This window comes from Panicum virgatum, chromosome 8N (assembly GCF_016808335.1).
Source record: "Panicum virgatum strain AP13 chromosome 8N, P.virgatum_v5, whole genome shotgun sequence".
Lineage (NCBI taxonomy): Eukaryota > Viridiplantae > Streptophyta > Magnoliopsida > Poales > Poaceae > Panicum > Panicum virgatum.
Window position 1 is genome coordinate 1,370,664 of NC_053152.1, and position 15,982 is coordinate 1,386,645.

The 15,982-nt window shown below is 46.2% G+C and overlaps 1 protein-coding gene, 1 non-coding gene and 1 pseudogene across 2 annotated transcripts; 1 reads left to right on the forward strand and 2 right to left on the reverse strand.

Annotated features, from left to right (window-relative positions):
• Positions 1–3,320: 3,320 nt before the first annotated feature.
• Positions 3,321–12,198, forward strand: LOC120686538 (annotated as a pseudogene).
• Positions 8,560–8,698, reverse strand: LOC120687104. The gene has a single exon (XR_005680600.1). It is a non-coding gene; the product is annotated as a small nucleolar RNA Z247 (small nucleolar RNA).
• A 166-nt stretch (positions 12,199–12,364) lies between the features above and the next one.
• Positions 12,365–15,665, reverse strand: LOC120686539 (NAC domain-containing protein 22-like). Its single transcript, XM_039968758.1, has 2 exons — positions 15,523–15,665; positions 12,365–12,987 (listed from the first exon to the last, which is right to left on the reverse strand). The coding sequence occupies exons 1-2, from the start codon at positions 15,659–15,661 to the stop codon at positions 12,365–12,367; spliced, it is 762 nt and encodes a 253-aa protein (XP_039824692.1). The 5' UTR covers positions 15,662–15,665.
• Between the last annotated feature and the right edge of the window lie 317 nt (positions 15,666–15,982).

The window sequence follows — 15,982 nt, forward strand, 5'->3', positions numbered from 1 at the left end:
GACTTTTGGCACCTTGCTCGGCCTCCTCCAACACTGCAGTGGAGTAAGAATCAGACTATCATCAAGGGGGATCAATCTCTCTTGACAGTTTAGTTTTGGTTCAAGAAAATCTCTCTTGACAGTCGCAGAGAAACGGTTCTAGCAGCTCGCGGTCGCAGAGTTTTCCATACCGTGCACTACACTGTGATTCTTCAGCTTGCGAGCTGCAACGGATGGGGGATGGGACCTGCGTGCTGACCTCACTCAGCGACGTTCGTCACGGCAGCTGCGTGCTGCCCTTGATTCCGAACCGTTGCTGTTACCTCCCGTTTATCCCACAATACAGTACAGTACTACCTAATATCAGTAGTGATCTGAAACCCATGTATGCCTGTCAGCTGAGCTCCAACGATAACCAAAGTAGCTAGCATGACAGACAGTGTTTTGCACGTACACGATACTACGAGGCAGCTCTACTAATTTCATGAAACAAAAAAATGACTGCTAGCTTTACGCTCAGCGAAAATGGCCTTGTTTGATTTCCTTTCATGAATCCTAGCGCATGCAAGCTGATAAAAAAATCTCGCATGCATGGAGTTCAGAATGAAGTTTATTTGCAAAACTTTTTCAGAGATAGGTGTAACTTTTCGCGACGAATTTAATGACGGTAATTAATTGATGATTGACTACAGTGATGCTACATTAACCATACTCTAATTACACGGTCAAAGACCTTATTAGATTCTCAGGGTTCCTAGCGCAGGGATTCTAGAGTTAATTTTGTAAACTGACTTAGTTTGACACCATAATTAATAGTCAAACTGTTGATTTTCTAGAATTCTAGGAAACCAAACGGAGCCCATGTACCTTCACAATGAAAGGTTTCAGGTTTGCTTTATTTTTTCCCAAGAAAAAGAAATACAAACTCTCTTTTTAGTATACTATTTGACTACTCCCTCCGTCCCAAAAAAAATATAAATTTCGTTTCTCGAGAAGTCAAATAATTCCAACTTTAACTAAATTTATACAAAATAGTACTAATATATATATATTACAACATAAATATTTTTAGATTAATCATGTAATATATTTCTATACTATATCAATTTGGAGACACAAATGTTAGTAATTTTTTGTATAAATTTAGTCAAAAGTAAAAGTGTTTGACTTCTCGAAATGCAAAATTTACATTTTTTTTGAAACGGAGTGAGTATTTGTGTTGGTTTTCTTTCTTTGGATGGAGGAGGGACTAGGGAGAGCAGCAGCCAGCAGGTCAGCTCGGGAGTCTGCGACCTCAGCTCGTGAGAGCCAGATCTTGGGAGTCCTGAATCCTGTGCCACAACCCAATTTCTCGGGTGTCGCCGTTGCAGCAACGAACAAGTAGTACATTTGAACATTTGATTACGATAATTATATTGATCAATTACGACGATGTCTAGAAAGTAGAAACCTAGTCTAAATAAGAGTGCTTCGGTCATTAGCTTAAGCAAAAGGTTTATCAAAAAAAGCTTAAGCAAAAAGGTTTATACCAAATTAATACGAAATGATCATACAATTTTGTTTAGGGTGTGTTTAGTCGGTGAAAAAAATTTGAATTTTGGTATTGTAGTACATTTCATTGTTATTTGATAAATAATGTCTAATTATAAACTACTTAGACTTAAAAGATTCAGCTCGTGCTAATCAGTTAGACTGTACAATTAGTTATTTTTTCAACTGCATTTAATGTTATATGCATGTGTCCGAAAATTCGATATGACGGATACTGTGCAAAAAATGTTAGGAACTAAATATGGCCTTAGCATCCGGCATAATGAAAAGTCGTCGGAGTGAAGTTGCTGGCTTCCTCTGCTTGCTAGTCTGACGAAACTGAATAGCTTCAGCATTGGCTATCTAACAAAACAGATTCAGGACACTGTCATTGTGACTATTTAGGATTTACTTTTCGAGAGAAAAGTTAGACACATTCAGTTCAGGACTTATGTTATATTAATTTGGCAAAACAGTCTCACTCGACGGAGACATCCGGGAAAACGAATCCAAGCAAGATTCAGAGGTTCTTCGCAACCAAGCATGATACTGTGATACGAATCGCTCCAAAGTCCAAACTCGTCCGGCTTGTGTTTAGTTGCTTCCGAAGTCCAAAATCCAAAAAAGATTTTCCATCACATCGAATTTACGGTATATATATGGAGCACTAAATATAGATAAAATCAAAAACTAATTGTACAGTTTAGTTCTAATTTGCGAGACGAACATTTTGAGCCTAATTAGTCAATGATTGGACAATAATTATCAAATACAAACGAAATGCTACAGTGTGCTACAGTATATTTTGACACTCCAAAATGGAGAACTAAACACAGCCTCACTGTCCAGTTGACTTGGCATTCCCATGTCTGCCTGTCACCATCTCGTCGCTCCCTCGCCCATCGACTTTTCTCCCCGCCGGCACATCGCCAGTCGCCTCCAAACAGCGCCGCCACGCCGAGAACACGGCGCCATGATGACCTCGAACAAGCGCCCAACCGTCGCCGCCGCCGACACCCTCGATACCGATCATGGTCGCCTACACGAGCTCGGATACAAGCAGGTAGCAGACACTCTCGCGGGGCTGCTAGCTAGTGGAGCTCGCTCTCAGCCAGCAGACCCGGGTTCGAGTACTGCCTTCTTCTAAGTGTAATGTGGGGAGGCAGTGAGACCCCTCCGCGTACCCCTCCGCGTCGCTCCCAGGCGACGGGAGGGGCGACCCGCTCCGCCCCCAGAAACCGCCGCCGGCAAGCCTTCCCCAGGCCACCGCCGCCGCTGTCCGGCGCGGCGGCGGCGAGCGGCGGCGGCGCTGAAGCCAGCCCCAGCCGCAGAACCCCTCACTCCTCCTACCCTCCTTTCTCTCCTCCAATAAAGCTTTGCTTGACTTCTGAAAATCCGGCGACAAGCACTCTTGCCTGACTTCGTTGAGCTCATTTCTCCTCCACCCTTCTAGATCCGGCCTCTATGCTTGCGGATCTAGTCCCTGCTCGCCGGAATCTGACGGGGATGAGGCGGGGTGAGCTGTTGGACGCCGCCGTCTCCTGGCACGGGTTGTCAAGATCCGGTCCCCCAATGCAGATCCGGTGGCCGGGGGGCGGATGGGCCTTGCGGGGATGCCGTCCTCGCCCCTCGCAGCGAGGCATGGGGGTGCGGTTGAACCGGTGCCCAGCCATGTGGCCGGCGCCTGGATCTGTGCGTGGTGGGGTGCAGTGGCTGCCCGGCTATGCGGCCGGCGCCCGGATCTGCGCTCCGGCCCTCCGAAACTACGAGCTCACGTACTGCAGACCGCATGCCTACACGGGTGTGCGGCCATGGTTTGCGGGGAGCACCAGGAGAAATCCCAGCCAGGCTTCATGCCTGCCGATAATGGCGACGCTTCAGGCGCCGTTTCCCTCCTTGGAGGCTTTGTCAAAAGTGCTCCCCCTACCTACAGGTCTGTGTCATCACTCGCTTTCTTCACTGAGGCGTGATTTGGGGGGTGATTGGTGGTCGGCGTCGGGGGCAACCTCAGCTTCCCCTCCAACCTTCCTTGGTGACGACGTGTGGGTGCAGGAAACTGTGAGGGAATCCTAGTCCGGCCTCTGTGCTGGTGTCAACAATGGTGACACCTTTGGGTGCCACTCCCCTCCGTGGAGGCAATGTCGAGATTTCCTCCCACCATTGTGCTGTTGCTGACTGCTCCTCTATGAAGTCGATGTGCTTGCCTTCTCTACCTAGGTGCTGGTTCTCGTGAAAAGCTGATATTAGTTGTGGACTTTTGTCGTGAATCGATTGGTGTCCTCCATTCGATCGGCGCCTCTGCTCCGTCGGCGATTTTTCTGTTGGTGGTGCCACCAAACCTTATGCCAGGTGGTGTTTCCACCTCTTTCACCATCCCTCTTCAAGGCTTCCTCCCCTTGTATGGCGTTGGATGGTGAGACATGGAGCCTGGATGTTCTCTGAAAGGTGGTTCCATCAGCATCAAAGGGAAGGTCGTCATTTCCGGTGAGCTTCGGTTTGCGCCCCTTCCGCTGCCTTTAGTCCCCACTCCGTTGGCCTGATCCTCAGATGGAGGGTGACAGCGGAGCGGCGTAGCTACGAGGGGTGGCGTGGAGGTGCAATGACTGCAGTTTATCCGGCAAATACATTGTTCAGTGGCGGCTCCCATCGACGATCGGTGGTCGTCTTTCTAGCTTGTGTCTTGGCTTTGTATCTTGAACTGTGCGTGTTGCCCTCTCTGATCTAGGTGTTGTGTTGGGCTGCTGTAAAATTGCTGAAACTCAAATGTTGTAGCATTTTGGCTTGCTCAAAAGCCCATCAATGAAATCAGGTGGGGATGCTCCCCCCCCCCCCGTTGACCCTCAAAAAAATGCGGGGAGGCAGTCTGCCTCTTCCGTCTCATTTTTTTTAGATACAAGCAGCAGCTGAAGCGCCACCTCTTGTACGCCGTCTCTCCATCGTCAGTTTGACCATTTTTCCTGCTCCTTGCTTCACTCCATCTTGCTGGTTAAAACTCCCTCGACCGCGCTCGCAGGGTGTTGTCCAACTTCTCCATCTCCTTCACCGTCATCTCGGTCCTGACGGGGATCACCACGCTCTACAACACCGGCCTTGCCTTCGGCGGCCCCGCCACCATGACGCTCGGCTGGTTCGTCGACGGGGCCTTCACCATGGCCGTCGGCCTCTCCATGGCCGAGATCTGCTCCGCCTTCCCCACCTCCGGCGGACTCTAGTACTGGAGCGCGCGCCTCTCCGGCGACCGGTGGGCGCCATTCGCTTCATGGATCACCGGATGGTACTACTGAAAGAAATCAGAGGTGCGGAAACGTCGGCCTCAAAACTCAAGGTCACGACGGGTGCATGTTTATATGAGCGCTGCAGCGCAAGAGTTTGTTACATGTCCGGATTAGCAAGGAGTCCTAGAGTACAATAAGTTTACAACAGGAACATGTATCCGATTACTAATTAGAAAATATATCTCCAAGCTAAACCAACTAGAACTCCCTGATTACAGAGTTTTCATCATATACTCTAACACGCCCGCTCAATCCAAACTGCTCAGATTGATATTGTTCTTGAATAATTCCATATGTCTAACAGTCAAGGGTTTTGTAAACCCGTCTGCAATCTGATCTCCTGATGCAATGTATTCAATCTCAAGTAACTTCTTTGACACACGTTCTCTCACAAAATGATAATCCACTTCTATATGTTTTGTTCTTGCATGAAACACCGGATTTGCAGAGAGATATTTTGCACCTAGATTGTCACACCACAATCTCGCAGCTCTTGGACTAGGAACTCCAAGTTCCTGTAACAGTGTTTGTATCCACATAATCTCAGCAGTGGCATTAGCTAACGCTTTATATTCTGCCTCCATACTTGATTAAGACACTATTGCCTGTTTTCTAGCACTCCAAGACACCAAATTTTCTCCTAGAAACACAACAAACCCACCAGTAGAGCGACGATCATAGACACAGCCTGCCCAATCAGCATATGAGAAAGCACTGGTAAGCAAAGAAGAAGACCTACTGATTCTTAATCCCAGTTTTACCGTGAGTTTTATGTATCTCAGGATCCTCTTTACAGCAGTCCAATGAACAGTCGTTGGTGCATGCAAGAATTGACAAACTTTGTTTACAGCAAAAGAAATATCAAGTCTTGTAAGTGTTAGATATTGTAAGGCCCCAACTACACTTCTGTAATTCGTTGCATCGTCTGGTCCAAGAGGACTACCTTCATGTGCAGATAATTTTTCACTGACTGACAGAGGAGTTGCAACTGGTTTACAATCTGTCATGCCTACTCTTCTCAATATATCCGAAGCATATTTCTCTTGTGTCAATAAAATGCCATCACGAACCTTACTCGCCTCAATGCCAAGAAAATAATGTAAATCTCCCAAGTCTTTTAGAGCAAATGCTTCCTTCAAATTTTGCAACAGCACTTCGGTGGCCCTCTGAGTTGAGCTAGCAACAATAATGTCATCCACATAAATCAATACAAAGACTGTAACTCCCCCTTCGTTATAGAAAAATAAGGACATATCAGCTTTGGAAGATTTAAAACCGAGAGCTAGAAGCTTTGAACTCAGTTTTGCATACCACGCCCTTGGGGCCTGATTCAACCCATAGATGGCCTTATCCAATTTACAAATGTAATTTGTGAGAGGAGAATCCTCATACCCAGGTGGTTGTCTCATGTAGACATCCTCTTCTAGAACACCATGCAGAAACACGTTCTGTACATCTAGCTGACGAAGGCTCCATCCATTTGAAATGGCAAGTGACAAGATGATTCTGATGGTTGCTGCCTTAACCACAGGACTAAATGTGTCCTCATAGTCTATGTCATATCTCTGCTTAAATCCTTTAGCAACAAGTCGTGCCTTGTATCTGTCTAGACTGCCATCGGATTTCTTTTTAATCTTGTATACCCACTTGCAATCAATAACATTAGTTCCTTTTTGAGGAGGAACAAGACGCCAAGTTTTATTCCTCATTAGAGCAATATATTCTGCATCCATAGCTTCTTTCCAATTTTTATTTCCAAGCGCTTCTTCTAAACACTGTGGTTCTCCAGAAGTAGTAGAAATGCATTCCTCCCATATTTGATTGTTCCATCAGTATAGACCTTCTCTTTTCTTATGCCTCTTTTGCAGTCTTGTGACAGGCCTAATAGTCTGAATTGGAACCACAGAAGATCCCTCACCTTCGGTTGGTGGAGCAGGTAGAGAATCTGTCATCAGTTCTATGTCCGCCAGATTTCCGCTCGCTGGTGTCGAGCGCTCGCCGTTCGGCTGTGACGTCGGGGAGACAACATCGATTGGGGACGCAGGCAAATCATCTCCAGGTTCCATGCCACTGCTGGTTTCAGCTTCTATATCACCTGTAACATCATTTTGTGTGCTAGTTTCTGCAGAAGCTTCATCAATTTGGTCAGTAATATTATGTAAATTAGACACGTGATCATCTATATGTTCTCCCCCATGATTAATGCTCGGATTTAGGAGACTTTGAGGAAGAAGTGAAATCTCTGAACGAAGGCGTGCGCCTGCATTAGAATGGAGTTTGGAGAAAGGAAAAATTGTTTCATCAAATGTGACATCGCGTGAGATATACACTCGACCAGAAGAGATCTCAAGGCATTTGAATCCCTTATGAAGATTACTAAACCCCAGAAAAACACATTGTTTGGACCGGTATTGGAGTTTGTGCTTGTTGTAGGGACGGAGATTTGGCCAACAGGCACAACCAAATACACGCAAGGAGGAGTAATCAGGCTTTTGGCCAAACAAGCGTTCTAAGGGAGTAGCAAACTAAATTACTTTGCTAGGTGTTCGATTGATGAGATAGGCAGCAGCAAGAAAAGCTTCATCCCAGAATTTTAATGGCATGGAAGCATAGGCTAAGAGAGAAAGACCAACTTCAACAATGTGTCTATGTTTCCTCTCGGCTGATCCATTCTGTTGATGTGCATGGGGACAAGAGACATGGTGGGAGATGCCACATTTAACAAAGAAAGAGTGAAGTTTCTGATATTCACCGCCCCAGTCAGTTTGCACAGCAATAATTTTCCGATTAAACATTCTCTCAACGAGACTTTGGAATTCATGGAATTTTTGAAACACTTCTGATTTATATTTAAGGAGGTAAATCCACGTGAATTTACTAAAGTCATCAATAAAACTGACGTAATATTTTTTTCCTCCTACTGAATCAAGTGCAGGGCCCCACACATCAGAAAACTCAAGTTCCAAAGGATATTTTGATTCACTAAAAGACTTTGAATAAGGGAGTTGATAACTCTTTGACTGTTGACAGGCATCACACACTGACTCTTTGTTTGACTCATCTAAACATGGCAAATTGTAGTTGCTAACAACTTTAGAAACTATGCTATGTGACGGATGACCCAAGCGACTGTTCCACCTTTCGAACGAAGGCCTGGTGACACCGAAGGCTTGCTTTAGGGGTGAATTGCTTGGAAGAGAAAGATATGCAGAATTATCGAGAGCAAGGCAATGAACAGATACAAGATTCTTTCTGGCTTCAGGGGCATAAAGGATATTATTAAGATGCAAATCACGATTACGGGTTTGAACAATAGAATGACCAACGTGAGTGATTTCCATACCTGAACCATTTGCTGTTTTGATCTGGTCCTTGCCACCATAACGATCACGAGTGGAAAGCTTTTCAGGGTCTCCAGTAACATGATCAGAAGCTCCAGAATCCACATACCAATTTGTGTCCACGCCATAAGCAGAACCTGTACTTTTGTTATTTGCACCATAAGACTCATCGAACCTATACCAGCACTCAATGGCTGTGTGTCCCTTCTTGTCACAGACTTGACAGGTTGGTCTTGCGTCATTGGATGTGGCGGCATTGGTGCGGTAGTGTTGCTGCTGTTGATGTGATGAACCACCACGACCACGGCCGCCACCATTAGAGCTGCTGCGACCGCGACCTCGATTGCTGCCGCGACCACGCATGCCACCACGTCCTCCTCTGCTAGCTAGATTAGCAGATAAAGATGATCCTCCTTGTTGTAGATCAAGCCGTGTCTCAAAACTTAATAGTTGAGAGAACAGCTCAGACATGGTGATCGGTTCTACTCTTGTAATAAGAGCAGATGTGATGGGATTGAACTCAGCGTCCAACCCGTTGATGATGTAGGCAACCATCTCTTCATCGTCCAGGGGCTTCCCAGCAGCCGCCATCTCATCGCCGAGTGCCTTCATCTTGCTGTAGTATTCGATGATGGACATGGATTCCTTCTTGGTAGTAGCTAAGGCAAGGCGCACGTTAACTGATCGTGTGCGAGATTGGGAAGCATGCATCTCCCCAATTGCTCGCCATGCTTGGGCCGCCGTTGTTGCATCGGTGATCCTTGTCAACACGTCCTTGGATACGGACATGAAGATAAGCCCTAGAACTTGCTGGTCCTGGGCATACCACTCCTCATATTCTGGATTGGAAACCTTGACTACCTTGTCAGCTTGTTTCTCGTCAATCTCAGCTGCGGGAGCGACGACCTTGCCGGTGACATAGCCTTCAAGGCGAGCACCGCGGATGGCCGTGAGAACTTGCGCTCGCCATAGAGCAAAGTTATTCTTGGTCAGCTTCTCAGTAACTTGGATCCCGATGAGAGGGTTGGAGGAACCAGCGCTGGAGCTTGACGCCATGGAGGTTTAATCTGTGGAAGAGGTGGCTCTGATGACCATGACAGAAATCAGAGGTGCGGAAATGTCGGCCTCAAAACTCAAGGTCACGACGGGTGCATGTTTATATGAGTGCTGCAGCGCAAGAGTTTGTTACATGTCCGGATTAGCAAGGAGTCCTAGAGTACAATAAGTTTACAACAGGAACATGTATCCGATTACTAATTAGAAAATCTATCTCCAAGCTAAACCAACTAGAACTCCCTGATTACAGAGTTTTCATCATATACTCTAACAACTACTACTTCCACTGCTATCTTCCAATCCACCACGTATCAGTGCTTGTCCCTTTCATTAAAATTGTAGCCATGTTCCTTTTAGTTAGGGATGTAAATGGTACGGATATTTCCCGGCTGTATTCGAATTCGATCCGGTCTGAAAGGGTTTTTATCCGTCCATATCCGTTTTCGAGTATTCAATATCCGTAACCGATCCGTTTCCGAATACTCAAAAGTTACATTTTCATGATGTCGACATCCATTGCAATCTTATCCGGCAAAAACTAGCACTATCCGTATTCGACTCCGTATTCGAACAAAAATATGAAAACAAATACGATATCTGTAATATCTGTCTGTATCCGATCCGTTTACATCCCTACTTTTAGTTGCCCGGACCATATAAAAATGAAACTTTTTTTTCATGTTTTTTAATCTTTATCAACATGGAAGAAAAATGTATTACTGTTAATATTTTTCAGACTGTATAGCTTACTGAAAATTTATCGGATCAGTGTGGGTCTAGTGTGCTAAATCTTGCGTTTTTTTATAACCAATTTTGCGTTTACCTCTTGCTTGGAGCATCTTGTTCAGTTGTTCTGCATGCGTTGACTTGAGTACATGATACACTATTCTGAATTGGTTGGTGAATTCATGAGGATACCATTTGATGGTCATATTTTCATGTTCAGTACTATGAGATCGTGAACTCCTCCTGACCTCAATTCTTTCTGCCGTTTATTCACCTCCGTTGCTTTCAGGTTCAACATAGTAGGACAGGTAACCAGACAATTTTCTGAGACTCCCTTTCTCCCCTCAATTTTCAGTATTGGTGGACTGAGAGATAGTTCCATCTTTCTTTTGCAGTGGGCAGGCACGGCTAGTATCGACTTCTCACTAGCGCAGCTGATCGATTCAGGTGATCGTCCTGCTCAGCACAGGTGGTAACAATGGTGGAGGGTACCTGGCATCCAAGTATGTTGTCTTCGCCTTCCATGCCGTGATTTTGCTGAGCCATGCCATCATCAACAGCCTCTCTATCACTTGGCTATCTTTCTTTGGGCAGTTTGCTGCCCTTTGGAATATGCTAGGTAATGGCTTTATTAAGTATGGATCTCTTCGCTTACAGAACCAATCAAACACGTAGTAGTATTTACTTTATTTGTTGATTAAGGAAGGCTCATCACTAAATTTCTTGGGATGTGCGTGATACATTGATACCTGGCCTTTTCAGGTGTCTTTGTCCTGATGATAGCTGTACCAGTTGTTGCCACCGAGAGGGCCAGCGCAAAGTTTGTGTTCACCCATTTCAACACCGATAACAGTGCTGGAATTCACAGTCACCTCTATATTTTTGTTCTGGGGCTCCTTATGAGCCAATACACACTGTCAGGATATGACGCATCTGCGCATATAGTACAGAAAAGTCCTCAAGTAACTTCTTATTAGGAAATCTTACTATGGTAAGTAGCTCTGTCCTAATGCTTTGAGCCTTTGTTTCTAAATTTGTTCATGCAGACTGAAGAAACAAAAAATGCAGACAGGAATGGCCCGATTGGTATAATCAGCTCAATTGGCATATCGTTGATAGTTGGCTGGGGCTACATACTTGGCATCACGTTTGCAGTGAAGGACATTCCCTACCTCCTGAGCCCTGACAATGATGCCGATGCCGGAGGGTATGCGATTGCTGAAGTGTTCTACCTTGCCTTCAAAAGCCGGTATGGGCGTGGTGTTGGAGGGATCATTTGCCTGTGGATCGTTGCCATTGCCATATACTTCTGTGGCATGGGCTCAATGACTAGCAACTCGAGGTGATCCTCTGCTTATTTGTCATTGAGATGTCTGACTTCCATAGTAGAGTGATCATGGTTACTACTCACTGATGTCCTTTTGAATATTTAGGATGACTTATGCGTTCTCAAGAGATGGGGCAATGCCATTTTCGTCCCTCTGGCATAAAGTTAACAAGCTCGAAGTGCCGATAAATGCTGTCTGGCTCTCAGCATTCATTTCCCTTTGCATGGCATTGCCGGTAATTGAACTAAACCATTCTACTTCTAACTTTCGGGAATGAGCTTACAAGTTCATTCCTACTTTTTCAGTATTTGATCAACGCATGATCCTTTCGCTGCTACCCTTAAGAAATGACCTTTCAGTTTATTCCTGCTTTGGCAGCATTTTTTCAGCATTTGAACAACGCAAGATTCACCTTCTTTCCAATCCAAATGCAGTCTCTGGGCAGCCTCGTCGCCTTCCAGGCAATGGCATCGGTCGCGACAACCGCAATCTACATTGCCTACGCACTGCCAATCCTCTTCCGTGTGATGCTGGCGTGCAAGAGCTTCGTGCCCGGCCCATTCAACCTCGGCTGGTACAGTGTGCTTGTCGGCTGAGTTACCGTCAACCTGGGTGGCAACCATCACCGTCCTCTTAAATATTGCCAAAGATTTGTATCTTCACTGTCAGATTCTGTTTCATGAAAAACAGGTGAAAACTGAACATTTCCAAAAAAAAAAACGTTTACTGAAATAAAGGTTCCTTGGATGTCGGAATTTACTTGCCACAGCAATCAAGCACATTGAATGAGTGTGCAGAAATTGGAAAAATCAGTAGACAATGATTTGAATAAACACATTGAAGCAGTTACATGAAATGCAATCAACATGGGACAACAAAAAGACAAATAGGCAGCTATTATACGACGTCAAGAATGTTGATATTGACAGTGATAATGTCATGGACAGGAGGATTCTTCCCTAACATATTCATCAACATGCAACTGAGTTACACTCAGGATGGTTAAAATTTCATCCATAGAAACTTTTTACAAGTGCTAGGATCCTACTACGAGATGTGATCGCGAAGCCTGTTCTGGATGCTGCTTCCTCTGCAGCTGCTACTGCTCTTGCTGTCGTCAGTTCGTCACTCAGTTTGCAGCCGCTTCCTCTGCTTCGGCTGTCGGCACGATCCTTTCAGTGGACTCTACCAACTCGTCATCTTGATCCGCCGCAGGGGACTCCTCGGACGGCAGTTGAGATGCTGCGAAGACGGCACCCCGCGTCCTCTTGGAGCACGGCGCCTCGGCGGCCTGCGGCGCTGGCCTCTTGGGCGGCGGCGCCTGCGCGATCACGACGGGGGCAGGCGCAGGCGCAGTCGAAGGCGGCGCCAAGAAGGCAGCGGATTCTTGGCGCGCCGCCGAGTCTGGGGCGGCTTTCGGGGAGACGTAGATGTTGCAGAACACGTACTGCCTGTCGCCGACGACGGCGTCCTCGGAGCTGCACGTCGTCGAGTACTCGTTCATGAGCCAGTCCGTGTACGCGCCACGCTTCTCGTAGCGGAGCTTCTTGATCTCGCTGACCTTGGCTCCCTTGCCGTTGCCGTCCATGATGACCGTCATGCGCTGCAGGGTCCAGAAGCCGGGCCCGGCGCGGAGCACGCCCTTCCTGCAGGAGGTGAAGAAGAAGCGGTGCCCGGTCCTGGGCATGGGGCGGAACCGGCGGGCGAGGTCGGCGGGCTCGCAGGCGTAGACGTCGGCGCGGTGGATGTAACACGCCGGGTGTTAATTATCTATAATTAAATATTAATCAAGGCTATTAGTTTCAAACCCACACTACAAAATCACTAAACCAAAATTTGTTTTTGTCAGCTTGGGGTGGACCGGTCTGACCGGTCGGAACAACCGGTCTGACCGATCGAACCTGTATGACATGTGTGACCCACAAACATTATAACCACTCTATTTCTCTCTCTCACCAGCTCACCCTCACTCTTACGTCACTCTCTCCCTCTCTCACGTCCACTACCTCCCTCACTCTCGCCCTCAAGTGCTCTTCCTCTCCCTAGAGCCCTAAACCCCAAATCCTCCACCCCAATTTGAGCTCAAGGCCAAGAAGGCTTCAAGATGTAGGTGTTTTCCTCTGGTCAAAATCATTCCCATGTGCCCCTGAACTAGTTCCTAGAAAGGATTTGGAGTTGGTGGACGATTTTCGCCGCACCAAGGAATTCTAGATTTTGGTCTGGGTGGGACCGGTCTGACCTGTCGGAGTGACCGGTCTGACCGGTGGCGTGGTTGAGTATCTAGGACCGGTCTGACTGGTATGGGGCACCGGTCTGACCAGTAGGGATCTGGACAGTCCGGCCATTTGTCCGGATACTCCGGGTTTGTAGTGGTTTAGACACTCTGGGTTTAAGTTCGGATTATCCGGGCTTGGGGGTCCGAATATTCTGAGAATACGTCCGGATAATCCGGATTTAGGGTTTAGAGTCTCATCCAGTCACGACCAGTCTGACCGGTTTTGTAGACCGGTCTGACCGGTATTAGCAGAACAAAGTAGTGATCGTTAGGAGTAAGTTAGTGTAAATCCTTAGCGTTTGTTTCCCATTTGTTGGTTACTTGTAATTGTATAATCATATCTGCATTCCCTTATGTTATGTGCATAAATGTAGAACTTGTAGCGAGAACGTTGTCTGCGAATGGATCGTGAAGCCCAGGATCGGAGCAGAAAGATCGAGAAGGAATTCGTGAAGACCCGGCCCAATGGTCGGAAGGGCCCAAGGCCTTGTTAATATTAACACTAACTTAGTGTTACCCTCAGGCAAGCCCCGGTGCATGTCCTATTATTTTAAATTATGACATCTATATACGTTTCTATTACTTGTGCATTATGTTTCAGGAGTTGATTGGAACCCTAGTTGCATGATCCCTAGGATTCCCTGAGTTATACTAGTATGTATAGGGCGATAGAAGTGCTATGCTTAATGGTTTTCCGGTAGAAGACGAGTGATCTCTTGCACTCGCGAGAAATAGGATGATTAGAAGTCGAATAATTTCCGGTTACTCGCGAAATACAAGATATATTAATATTTTAGGATATGAGTTGTTGAATTGGATATGTAATGAATGGAGAATTGAGACCGGATGGGAATGATGAGGATATGTAGGAATGACAGCAAGACAGGGTTCCTGGGTGTCTTAGTCCCGTCTGAGTCGGTTAAGGACCATACCGTTGTTGGCCCTGCTGATCATGTTTGAATTTGTACTAACCGCGTACTGGGAGTAGGAGGTAGTCGAAACCGGTAAGCCGAGTATTACTTTGCTTCGAAAGTACAGGAACCCACACTCAACTCCTGGGGCGAGTCGAGTAGTCGCGGAGAATTGTGATGCATATGTTTGCTTTTCGTGGTCTCACATTGAGCTCGGCTGACCATATGTCGTTGGGCTGGTTCCTGTAGTTCGAGGCGGGGAGGGAAAAGGTTGGTGCGTGGGGTCCGACGGGGCTTTTGCGTGCCGTGTTGGTTAGGTCCACCTTGCAAGATTAAATCGGATCGATTCGCCGTTAGTCGCTCTCGGATATGAGCACCTTGATCATTGCATCGCATCGTAGTGTTTTGACGAGAGGATGAGTATATTTATATACATATGATGATGACACCTTGAATTATTGTTGATTGCACCACCATGTTTGCTATAGTTGATTCATGCAAATATTAGAATAGAGTTAATTTGTATAGAATCTAGGGCTAAAATACTGAAAGTAAGAAATTACTTTAGTCGATTTTCTGCAAAATAACCACCAGCCAAAAGACTTGGATGTCTAGATATGTGGGCTAAGTTATACCCACTGGTCGGGTAAGTCTTGCTGAGTATTAGTTGCTCGGGATTTGTTGTTTACCCTATTTCAGGTATAGGAGCTAACTAGGTTTCACATCGGTGGGCTCGATGTGGCGCCTTGTCTTCAAGTCTCGGTAGTTCTCGACTTATTTAGTTTGTTTTATTTTTTTTTTCTCTAGTAAAAATACTCTGTAAGTTAGATTCTCTCTCGCTGCTATCTTTTCTTTTGTAATTTTTTTTAAAATTTAAAGCTGTGTTGTAAAGTCTTAATATTTTTGTTTACTATTTTCATAATATTTTATCATGCTGGTACCTTCTGTGCTAGCCTTCGCGTGAGACTTCTGGTGTGTTTCGATCGGCCTGTGGGTTGGAAACAGCCTGTCAAGTTATACTTAATTAAGCTAATGCGTCTGATGTGTTCAAATGATGGCGGTTACGCTTAATTAAGTGTTTTAACTCGGCGGGTCTGTCACAGTGGATGACGGGGCGGACGGCCTCGTGCAGTGGCGCACCGGCTACGAGGCGCGACAGGTAGTAGGTGGCGGCCTCGAGCGGCGTCGGGTTGAAGCGGAAGCCGCGGCTGAAGATCTCCGCGCCCAGCAGCGGCGCCATCTCCAGGATGCGAGGAAAGGCGGGGGGGGGGGGGGATCGGAGCGGCAGTGGAAGAAGGGGAGGAAGGCACTGGAGAGATGGTGGGCTGATTTGTAGGCCGAAGTGTTGGTAGGCTGGGATCAAAACGGTAAGTGTATTTTCTGCCCGAAGGGGTTCAAAATGAAATGGATCATATCTGAAACAGGGAATCAAATTCCATACGGTATCCGTATTCAAATATTTAAATGGATGAATATCATAAATTTTCAATATCCAACATATTTGTACCTGAATTCGTAGTCGAATAAAAATAAGGAAAAGTCCAGTTTACATCCTTGAACA

Excerpts from the sequence above, each read along its gene's own strand:
- LOC120686539 (XM_039968758.1), bottom strand. The coding sequence starts at position 15,661 with ATGGCGCCGCTGCTGGGCGCGGAGATCTTCAGCCGCGGCTTCCGCTTC. Across the intron at positions 12,988-15,522 it reads CGTCCGCCCCGTCATCCACT|GTTACATCCACCGCGCCGAC; the intron begins GTGACAGACCCG and ends AACACCCGGCGT.